The following is a 12,373-nucleotide window of genomic DNA, read 5'->3' on the forward strand; positions in this document are numbered from 1 at the left end:
AGCGTGGGAAAAGGAGGGGGAAACGGCGGGAAATTGATAGGACAGGAGGGAAGCTTTTGGCGGGAAAATGGTGCTTCCGACTTTTTGTGGCCTTTAAAAGATAATATTTCGTGTCGTAACCTGAAAAAAAGTTCATTTCGTACCTCCTGCACAATACCGAATTTTTTATACTCGGCATTTAATAAAATAAACGAAAATCTAGTAACTAGTATGCTTTCTCTAAAAATGGAATGCGTAAACCTGCGTATCATTATTTTTCCCAAAATCTGCATATATGTTAACTTTTGAAAAAAAAAATCAATAACACGGCTAACTTTGGATTTTTATTTTCCTTAAATGTCACTAAAAGAAAATTCGGTACAATTTAATTTGCATATAAGTCCCTTCTAAGTTCAATAATTGCAGAAATTCCGCTGTAAATTGTAGGTCCAAAATCTTGGGTGCGTTTGGATGATACAAAGAATAGCTCGGAATAGCAGCTATTTCTGAGTTCGGAATAGCAGCTATTCCTGAGTTCGGAATAGCAGCAAATCCGACATTTCTAAGGAATAACGGAATATCAACTAACCCGAGTTATTCCTTTGTTGAGAATAGTTTTTTTTTTTTTCACTCAAACGTGTTGTGTTGAGAATAGCTCACCAGGAATAGCAGCTATTTTTGAGTTAGCGTTATTCTAATTGATAGGATCTCAAGCCAATATTGAGTATATTTATCGCTCGTCTTCATAATTTCCTGAATGTTTTTTTACCCCTCAAATGTGGGAATACTTTATATTCAGTTGAAATTAATTTGTGCCTAGTACATCTTTCATTGAAATTAAATTATATGTATGCCATTAATTGTTTACATTTTAATCAATGCAGTACTAAAATGTACCTCTGTTCAAATTTTACTGTCAAAAGTATAATAAACATATTTAAATATTTTATGTATAAAAAAAATAGAAATACAATACGATTAAGCAAATGGGAACTAACAATCTAAAAGTTCATTTCCGAGTAATCTTCTTGTTTTCTATTTTTTTTCCGTACTGATACGATCTCGGATGACAATCTTTCCAGAAAAATGTACTTCAGTCGATGAATAGTTACAAAAGAAATTCATTTCTCATGATGTATTAGTGAGAACTCTTAATTATAATTTTCTAGCATTACGTGAACACTAATGTATTAATATTGAAAATTTTATATATCATGGCGCATTTCAGATATTATAACCATTTCAAACTTTATGAGGTCAAACGGTGTTCACTTAGGGGTGGTAAAAAAGCTCGTAACTTGTGGCTCGATCGTGACGCGCACCTGACTTGTTCGCTAACAGCTTGCTCGTTACTAGACTGAGCTGTTAACGAGCCAGCTCGTCATTAGCTCGGTTTAGAATTAATGAGTTCAAGCTAGGGCCTATCTTGTTCGCTAGCTCAGTTAGACATCAATTTGTGAATTTGTATGAATTTGTGTGCATTTTATACTGTCTAGCTCGTCCAGCTCAGTTCAGCTCGGCATAAAAAGTTTGTAGAATTTACTTTCTTCTTAAAACAAGATCCAATCAGCTCCAGTGAGCCAGCTCGTCAGTTCGCGAGCTAGCTCGGGCTGACTTGTCACGAGTTCAAGTTGAGGTTTTAGCTCGGATGCCCTAAGTCCAGCTCATTCAGCTGCAGCTTGGTCTAGAATTAACAAGCTGAGCTATGGCCTAGCTCAGACTGAGCTAGCTCGTTGCCACCCCTATGTTCACCAAAGAAAAAGGTAGGTGATGTGATTTTTTTTGTCAAAGACTCATTCATCAACTATATAAAATGTAGCTTTTTTTTTTTTTTTGGTAAAAGTCTGAGTATGTTTCGGTTTTAATACACTTTAGACTTATGTTGCATGCATATGGGTACATATATTATATCGGATATGATACAGAATATAACGATACGATAATTTTCAATATAATATGAATATTGATATGACAATACGATACAGATACGGAACTCTATATATAATATCGAAATAACATAGCCTTGAACGATTGGACCATCGGGTTCACATCTGGAGATCCAAATCAATTAACCCGATTTTTTTATTTATATCCAAAATAAAATATAAATTTAAAAAACTAACCAACTAGCTAATAAAATTGCAAAACTATCCAAACCGGTTAACCATTAACCGGACTCAAATCAAATTTCCGGTTATTGGTTTCCCGGATCCATTGAAATAGTCCGGTTAACCATTAACCGGAAATTTGATTTGAGTCCGGTTAATGGTTAACCGGATTTGTGAATTTTCCTTCTTTTTTTTCTTTTTTTTTTGAAAACAGAAATTTTTTATTTTATTTTATTTTTGTATTAAAATATTAGAAATGTTGAATATATTTCTTTGAAAATAAATAGAATACAATATAATTTGATTTATTAGAAAGACTGCAACTAATAACCCGGATCAATATTTTTCAGGCCGGATTTTTCGCGGCTGTACGAAAAATTAATATATTTCTTTATGTGCTATTGGAAAAAAATAAAAATGCTTAGATTCTGAGTTATTGATCCCAGTTCAAAAGTCACTTCTATGCAATCTAGAAAATATTGTGATCCTTCTAGGACATTTAATTTATGAAAAGTTGTTTCTATTTTTGAAAAAAAACAAAAACTTTAATTAATTTAATAATTGTTTTTAAAAAGAATTCTCAAAATAGATACAACTTTTTATAAATTAAATGTCCTAGAAGGATCACAATATTTTCTAGATTGCATAGAAGTGACTTTTGAACCGGGATCAATAACTCAGAATCTAAGCATTTTTATTTTTTTCCAATAGCACATAAAGAAATATATTAATTTTTCGTACAGCCGCGAAAAATCCGGCCTGAAAAATATTGATTCGGGTTATTAGTTGCAGTCTTTCTAATAAATCAAATTATATTGTATTCCATTTATTTTCAAAGAAATATATTCAACATTTCTAATATTTTAATACAAAAATAAAATAAAATAAAAAATTTCTGTTTTCAAAAAAAAAAAAAAAAAAAAATTCACAAATCCGGTTAACCATTAACCGGACTCAAATCAAATTTCCGGTTAATGGTTAACCGGACTATTTCAATGGATCCGGGAAACCAATAACCGGAAATTTGATTTGAGTCCGGTTAATGGTTAACCGGTTTGGATAGTTTTGCAATTTCATTAGCTAGTTGGTTAGTTTTTTAAATTTATATTTTATTTTGGATATAAATAAAAAAATCGGTCAATTAACGCTCAATTTCACGAACATGCACTTGGGAGTTGGATCCGGATTCGAATCCCCTAAAAAAGTAACTCACAATTCACAAATGAGTTGGTCCGTGTCCCCAGATGCCTGAAGTGCAATTTAAAAAAAGAAAAATAAAAAAAGAGAACGGCTCAGATTAATTTTAGTCTGGCCAAACTTAATTTGATATCTATTAAAAGTTTAAAATTATAGGAAATCTATTTTAATTTTTTTTTGTCAAGTTAGTACAACAATCCGAATTTATTTGTTAAAGAATTGATCTTTAGGTATCCTATATTTATTTGTTAAAGAATTGAATCATTGATTCAATTTTTTGAAATGTGCTTCAAAAAATAAAATTAACAATTTAGTACCTTCTAATGCATAAAATAAGTATCGAGTTGTTTTAAAATTATTTAATAAGTTTCTAAAAACAAAAAATAAGTTTCGTGAACATATGCAGCCGTTAGGTGCACATACAGTGGTTTCAAGGGAATTAATTCCGCTGCTATTCTTTTCCCGTGAACAGTAATCCTGCTATTCCTGCTTTTCCGAATTCAACCGTTCAATTTTTTGCTAGAACGAATCTCAAAGCAACTTTTTTAAAAACTTTTCTGTGCACGTATCTCGAAACAATTCAATGACTGGATTTGAAAAAGCAGGAATAGCAGAAATACTGTTCATGCACGAGAATAACAACAGATTTTGATCCGATTTCAAGAACCGTGTGATGGCCGGAATAGGGTCAATTTGGATATTTAAATCTGAATCGTTTAATTTTATGGGATAATTCGAGTCGAATTATGTACAATATGGACTATATATACAATGAAAACACCTATTTCTTACCAATAGAAACATGTATTTTTTTTAAAGAAAAAATAAGAATCAAAGTCCTTATTTATTTTATTGATATCAAGGTTTCAAAACGAAACCTGTTACACGAAAATTGATAAAAGAAATTCAACAATGTTGAATTTTGTTTTTAAGAGTTAATCAAAAGGAAAAGAAATAAGATGACAATCAAAAAGAAAAATTAAGTGAAACATAAAATTGTTCTTTCTCAATGCGAATATTCCCATTGCTACAAGAATGAGCCACTTTTCACGAGGATAAAAAAATGACTTTTTGCGACGGAGTACCGTTATTGTTCAGCTTTTTCTTTTCGCGACGGCACTTTTCGCTAAGGAGTACCATCATAAATGCATTTTTTCCCTCGCAAAAAGTGTCCACTCTGTTGTTGGCGCGCTTCTGCACTTCTGTTATCAAATTTTGCGTGCTTTTAGAATCTTCCCTAAAGATTCTTGCACATTTCTCCCTCCAGATGATGAACATAGTAATTAACAACGCCTCTCTAAATCTTGCATACAATCCATTTATGCATCTCTTCCAACTGCAACACCCTCTTCCAATCTCTATTTGTTAGTTCAAAAATGCTAAATGTTTAATGCAAAGAGGCATTCAATGAACAAATGTTTCACTGTTTCATATTGCATATATTCGACACATACACACATACTAGGCATGTTTCATCTTTCTTTCTTTTTTTTCCAAATTTTCAGCTATTAGAATTCTTCTATAGTATACTAACCATGCGAAGATCTTTATTCTTGGGGGTACCTTCAGTTTCCATACTCTATGAATTGTTTCTGAAATTCTTGGCTCGTTTATGAGCCCCCGCGCGATATGTTGTTGATGTTAGATTCCATGAAGCATCATCTTCAGCTGTAGTTATTGGCATTTGTGATTCTAACATGCTTTTACAACACTTGTTTAACCAAACATCGATCTCCCATACGTAGCAAACATTACATCCTTCACAAAAACCCAACAACAAATAATCAAAGATTAATAGTAAAATTAAGATATTGTTAATCTTTTATCCGAATTTATCGGCTAACTTTCGGTACGTACGTACGTACTACCTAAATCTATAGTGCAATTCAGATAAATCAGTCCTAACAATAGCAAAGAATTACTTTTTTAATTAAAACAACTACAATGGCTCTCCATCATCCATTTTTACTATAAGAATCCTCTAAAATCAACAAAGAAGATCATCACAAGTACATCCCTCAAGAAAAAGAAAAAGAAAAACCTAAGTGATCAACAACAATGTCCAAGGGAATAGCGGTTCGATATTTACTTACCCTTGCCATTTTAAGCTTCTTGCTTGTTGGCCAAGCTCCTGTCGAGGCGGCGAAGTCTACAGGCAGGGCCTCGAGATTCATAAACTATGCTGAGATGCTCAATGTGTTTGTTAATCCCGCAAACGTTAAGGTGCCTCCCGGGAATCTGCGGCGCCCGTGTAGAAAGATTGATCATTGTGCTGGCGGAGACTAATTAGGCTCCGAATGAATGTATATATGTACTATATTGTTATAAATTCTTTGAATTTAAGAGGAGGAAATAAGTTATATCTCAAAGTTTCGTCTTGCAACTTGCAAGTAGTGCGTGTTTGAAGACGACTTGAGATATAGATAAGATAAATGTTCGGATTAGTATTTATTATTTAATTATTCGCTCGTGTTTTGTTGAGCATATGTATTTATATTACAAAAAAGTTTGTTCTATGAATTAAGATTTTTATTTTTAAAGTTCAAACAATTAATTTGAATTGTTCAACATGATCTCTCCATATGAAAAAAAAATGTACTACTTTCAGATTTCATTCTGAATTTCAATAAGCAATAAATGAAATGAAGACACTATATCTGAATTGAATATATGAAAGAATGTGTTTGATGAGGAAGAAAGCACTTGATTTAGTTGAAATTTATAATGTGTATGAATCATATCAATATTAATTAGAGCCAAATGATTGCCAACACTAGCTAATACAATATTAGCATCTCGTGCAGGGGCGGACCCATGTGGAACCAGAGGGGGGCAGGCGCCCCCTCCTGGATTTTGAGTTTTAGTGGTGATTTGTCGATTTCGATCGACTCTACCCCTCTCTGAAATTTTTTTTGCCCCTCTCTGAATGTTTAATTTCTAATTCGGGTTAAATATAGGGTTAAAATGAAAATAATTTTCTTAAATTATGATTGGTAATTAGAATTATAAGTTAGACGATCAGAAATTACAAGTCAGATTATTAGAAAATATAAGTCAAAGTGTTATTTTTTATCAAGTACTCAATTAGTTAATGGATTTAAACCCGATTCGATAATTTTTTGTCCCCCCCCGACGAGAATCCTGGATCCACCCCTGATCTCGTGTTGTATTCGTTATGTTTGTTGAAAATAATAATCACATATCAAATCTTAATTAAGTCTAATTAAAATGAGCTTTAAAAAAAAATAGAAAGGAGCTTTAACTCCAGTCATATATATATACACCAAACCTTAATGTCGATATACTTGACTTATAATGAAAAATTGACCAGTGGTAATTAATGTCAATTAAAATTTGTCAGAGTATATATTAATTTTGTATGTTGCAACAAATAAAATTTTCATATTTTATTGCGACACATCATGATAAAGTTATGCTAACTAATGTAATTATAAAATACTGTCACTTGAAAAATAAATGAAAAGGTCATGAGCATGCACGCTTTTAATATAATAGCAGCAGTATCTTTAGAAATGAGACCTTATTCATTATTTTGCACTATATATACAAAATTGATCCTGGCAGCATCTGCCACGATGTTTCAAAAAGAAACTATATCTACAAAAGTTTGACCTGCTATGCATAAATTGATTGAATCATACTTTTGAACTTATATTTTAAATGCTTCAAGCATCCGCCAGAGTATTTTTTAATGTTGAACATGTTTTCAGTTTTCATCCAAGAACTGACAAGTGTTTATTAAGAATGACACTAGGTAGTTTTTTGTCATGTGCATCAATATTTTTATTTTCAAAGTTTAAATATTTTATCTGAACTGTTCAATATGTCCTTCAAGATCTGATAGAGCGGCCGAAAGCCTATCAGTCCTTAATTGAATTCAGATCAAATTTATTGTGGGCCAGTCGGTATTATTATTATTATTATCATATTAAACTTCCCTGAAAAACTAATCCCATCTGCAGATTTTTCAAATATATTACTTTTTTTTTATGGTTGACAAGAACGTCCAACAAATATATTTATAAAAAAAATTATTTACACAAAGTTTCTAACTCTAGCCCTATTTAGAGCATCTACATCCCTGAAACTCTTGGGGTTTCTAAATAACTGTTAACTAATTTTTAGAAACTTTATCTCTGAAAGTTTATAAACCCTCACATCCCTGAAACTCAAAATTAGAGTTTTTTAATTGTCACATCAGCAAATAAATTACAAGAGAAAAGAATTTCAGCGAATTATTTGGCCACGTCAGAGTTTATAAACGGTTTCTTATTAAGAAACTTTGGAGCAAAATTGCTAAATAAGAAACCCATCTGCATTTCTGAAACTGGTTTAGAAACTGCCACATCAGATTAGAAACTCAAAAAGTTTCAGGGATGTAGATGCTCTTACAAGCTTATACTCAATTTATTATATGTCTTCTGAAACATAATTCATTCACTGATAAATCTCAAATGGCGTGCAATTTATTGAGCATTAATGCACTACTCTTTACTTAGAGAAAATTCTTTTGTTTCTCTCTCAAATGCACTAATCTCTAATATATTTCTTTTCAATGCTAATATATATATTTTACGGATTAATCAGTTTGGAGTGAAAAAAATATGTATACGTAGTTGTTATAAATTGGAGACAGCAACACAAACACCTTTATTTTTTGTTTCATTTTGCAAAGTCAAACACCTCTATTTATATATGATAGAAAATATAATTAAATTGTATCTACCAATTACTTGATAACAAGGCTAGTTATTTTTTTTCTACTTCACTTGTAAATAGGCTTTATCTCTGATTAAAAGTGTACACAAGTAAAAGGAGGTACAATTAATTCTGTGAATTTAATTATTTTTCAATTTTTGTGTACTCTTAATTAATAACTGACTCCTAATAAATTGCTGATAAAAAAGTTTTTCAGCTAATTTCAGGTCATGTAACAGAATATTATCTTTAACATTGCATGCCATTCGCCCATTCACCATTTCATGCTAAGTAATTTCTAAATTTAGAACTTCCAGTCTGTACACACAAATCCAGCCACTAGCTCTTTCCTGCATCTAGTTCCATCACTTATAAAAAGCGCAAATTCATCAGAAATTCATTATCTACTAAATTCCAGCAAAATTACTACACCAAAACATGGCAAAGAGCAGCGTTTCGGTCAAGTTTTTCGCATTTGTTTTGGTGGGTCTCTTGCTAGTAGGTCAGGCTGAGATTGCCTCTGCCGAAAATTCGAATGCTGACATTAGCAAATTAAACCACTGTGACACGCCTGGTAAATGCAAATACGGGCGAAAAGTACTTGGGAATCCTGTTAATCCATGGACACGGCCGTGCTTAGCAATATTCAAGTGCCGTGATTAACAATCGACATCTACGGTTGTTGTATTATATATTACCGGGTTCTAAATAGCTGTGCTATAGCTTTTTGAGACCTTAAAAGCTATAACGCTATCATCTGTTTCAGGCATTATAGCTGGCTATAGTTATTTTTTTATTTTTTCTGTGATGACGCAATATTAATCCTATTTAGAACCTTGGTTGTTGTGTTTACTTAATGGAAAATAATTTCTTCATGCAATAAAGTTACTTTTATCTTGTTGAATTATATATTTTAGGCTCAAATTTCCTTCTTTTATTTTTGTCTTTTGACTCTCTGAAGAGAGAGTAGCAAATCTCTATTCGATCTCAAGGCCAGAGCAGTTATAGACAACAAAGCAAAAGTCATTGTCAGAAATTTGAAAAATCAGAATGTGAAAATTAAAAAAGGGATTTCTTAATATCAAACTGCATAGATTTTATATATCCCCCCCCCCCCCCCCCCAATAGACAAAATTAAAACCACTTCTGACTTCTGCTAATTATAGAACTGGAATCACCTAATCTGTACAGCCTACAGTATTAATTGATTTCCTCCACCGAGACAAAAGCGAAGCCGGAAAGGAAACCAGTGAAAGTTACATCAATTTTGCAAATAATGACTATAAAACTGTTGATTCAGCCCATCTCTGGCGCATTTTTGCCCCCCATGGTAAATTCGAATATGAGTCTCTGGTCATATTGCTTCGTCTCTTCAGTTTCTCCAGCTGATCTTGCCACTGCCTCTTCCAACTGGAACTGTCATACAATTCCTGTTTAAAATGTTCAAACAGAAAAGTCCTGATTTAGAAACAAAACAGCATACAGGAAAAACACAAAAAAAACAAGTTATTACAGTAGTGTGCAGTATTTGCATATGCATGGTGAGACTCAATCGACCATAACTAGACCAAAATGTAAATGTTTCATCCCTGCTTTGCTGAGCAAGTTTGAATCTTTTTTTCATAAATTAAAAAGATATTAGTCTTGATTTGATAATTTATATAGGGATTCATCGAATTTATCCATAAAAAAAAGGTTTCCAACCTCATTGAATCGCCATTTGCCAGAGGTGGTGGCAGAGCCGACACCAAGGCAGAGCCCACTGTCATAGACCTCCCGCCTCCTAGGATCAGACAGTGTCTGGTATGCCTCTTGTACATCTATAAATCTACGCGCATTCTCCTCCACCAAATCAGGAGGCGATACATCAGGATGGTACCTGTCATTTTGTACCAAAATATTTTATATGCATTTTCTAGTAGCTGCCCAAATATACTGGTACATGTCAAAATAAAGAGCATATGAAAAATATTAGCAATTAGTACCTCAGAGCAAGTCGCCTATAGGCCTTCTTAATCTCCTCAAAGCTCACTTCTTTAGAAACTTCTAGAAGGTCATAGAAGCTTGTTCCGGTGACATCCGTCGCATAACCCACCGCAGCATTTGATCTTGGTATAGATGCTGTAAGACGGAGGTGCTGAAGCTGTTTTCTGATCGAGACGAACTGACAGGTGGCAATTCCAGCTGGTAGCAACCCGCTGTGTCGTCTCTCATGGTGGTTGAGAGGTGGTGTGATGATGGTTTTAAGACTAGTACCGGCCATCTTTCCCTCTCTCGATCGCTATCTCCTTTAATTTTTGTTTATTTGGTTTGGTATTCTTTTCTCTCTAGATCTCTTTCTGGTTTTGAGTTGGGTTGTTCGTGATTGATCTGTTCCGATTTATTTTTGCTTTTATAGGCGGCATGAGCGCGGTGAACTGACAGCGGAATTGTACAGCCGCAAAATTCAACGGCCCTGTTTTTTTTGTTTTTGTTTTTTTTTTTTTTTTTTTGACACTAATTAAGGGGATCCGTATCCCTTCCAGATAGAATCCGTATCACCCCAGCTACTTGATGTGTAAGTCACAAATCTAGACCGTTCTTTTCATGTGGCACGAATCTCAAAGCATACCCCTACAGTCTCAACTGGCTTCAGATTGAGTTAGGCCCAGCTGGAATTAATGTCCATTTTTTTAAATTGTGCCTCAGGTGCCTGGAGGGACACGGACTCAACACAATTGAAAAGGACGGTCCGGATTTAATTTCATTTGGTTCTTGCTCAGGATGGGTGAGGGACAGTGTTATTTGTGCTTTGAGATTCGTGCCAAGTTAAAAAGAATAATTTTGAACCATCCAATTCAATTGTACTCAGTAACTTGAGAGAATGTGAATTCCTAATTAAGGTAGTGAAATCAATAAAATCATGCAGTATATCACTGTCTCGGTGATCACTGCATGTTTGCTTACCGTAATATTCGCCGTATAAAATCTCAAGACCCTTTTGGAATGTAATTATCCTACTGTGGGGCCGAAGAATTGACGAAATGCGGGTAGAACTCTAAAGTCTAAACCTTCTCTCTACTTCCCTTTGGCTGGATATGGATATCTCGATTAAATTCGGTATAGATCTTCTAGATTCTTAGAATTGGTTTAGTCCTCTTCTAGATGCATCCTTTCCTAGCAATGCCAAAACATTAATTTGTCTACGTAGAACAGTACAGTAGTTTGATGATGGTGTGGGGAATTTTTTATCGGTAGTAATTAATAGAAAAGAAGAGTGGGGACAGAAAGAGTATAGCTGTTTTTATATAGGTAATAAGATCGGTACTGTTCATATTGATTTTAACTTTTTTTTTAAGTTGCAAAAAAAAAAAGTTTAGATCAGTATAAACAGTACCAATTCAAACTTTGATATGTTTTAAAGTACAGATCCAAACTTTGCAAAAAAAAAAAAAAAGCTTAGATCGGTATAAACAATACCGATCTTAACTTTAAAAAAAAAGTTAGGATTGGTATGAACAGTACCGATCTTACTATCCATAAAAAAACAGCTGTACTCTTTATGTTTTCCTCTCTTCTTTTCTATCAATTACTACCAATAAAAAATCGCCAGTGGTGTGAGTGTGACGCAGATTATTTAATTACTAAAATTGTAGATATGTCTTTTTAAATAATATGCAAATCAAATTAAAACCGAAAATGTGTTTAGTCTTATATTAAATAACTTGAACGTTTGGTAGTACAGTTTAAAAAATTTATGATGATTGTGCGAATAAATTTTAAATAGAACATCAATCAAGATTACTAGATGTTCTATGTAAATAATTACAAATAAATTCATAATTTAAATTTGTAATTAAATATATAAATTTTCTCAAATTAAGTAGATGTATTATAAAAACTGAATATATGTTAGAATTTTTTTTATTTTTAAGAAAAGAGTTCGCTTAAATGTAATTAAATATATAAAAACTGCATTTTATGAGGTAAAAGAATATTTGAGTTTAGATCCGGACCATTGGATAAGAACACGAACCGATCTTATCCGATCGAGGTAAAAAGCGTGGTACCCCTTTTAACATTTGTATTAAAACATATCGAATAGTCTAGATTTAAAATCAAAATTTTTTTTTTTTTTTTTAGTAAAGGTTGGAGATCAAGCCACTCAACTATTTAATACATTTGTAATATAACAAATGATTTCTCACATCTGAATTTCGAACTCATAACCTCTCATATAGATACCATGTGTCTTTGTCACTAGATCAAAAACTTGTTCTCATATCAAAATTTATGTTATCTAAGGTGATATGAATATCACAAAAAGTGGGCGACAGCTTTTCTTCCTGGGAAGCATGTCCAAATCACAAGTGAAAATATTGTTTCTTCTA

At 32.8% G+C, this 12,373-nt stretch overlaps 1 protein-coding gene across 1 annotated transcript; it reads right to left on the reverse strand.

Annotated features, from left to right (window-relative positions):
* Positions 1–9,154: 9,154 nt before the first annotated feature.
* Positions 9,155–10,356, reverse strand: LOC144564531 (chaperone protein dnaJ 20, chloroplastic-like). The gene is made up of 3 exons (XM_078314128.1): positions 9,989–10,356; positions 9,708–9,882; positions 9,155–9,433 (listed from the first exon to the last, which is right to left on the reverse strand). Exons 1-3 carry the CDS (start codon positions 10,264–10,266, stop codon positions 9,284–9,286), a joined length of 603 nt encoding a protein of 200 aa, XP_078170254.1. The 5' UTR covers positions 10,267–10,356; the 3' UTR covers positions 9,155–9,283.
* Between the last annotated feature and the right edge of the window lie 2,017 nt (positions 10,357–12,373).

The sequence above is a fragment of the Carex rostrata genome, chromosome 13, assembly GCF_964058835.1.
Source record: "Carex rostrata chromosome 13, lpCarRost1.2, whole genome shotgun sequence".
Lineage (NCBI taxonomy): Eukaryota > Viridiplantae > Streptophyta > Magnoliopsida > Poales > Cyperaceae > Carex > Carex rostrata.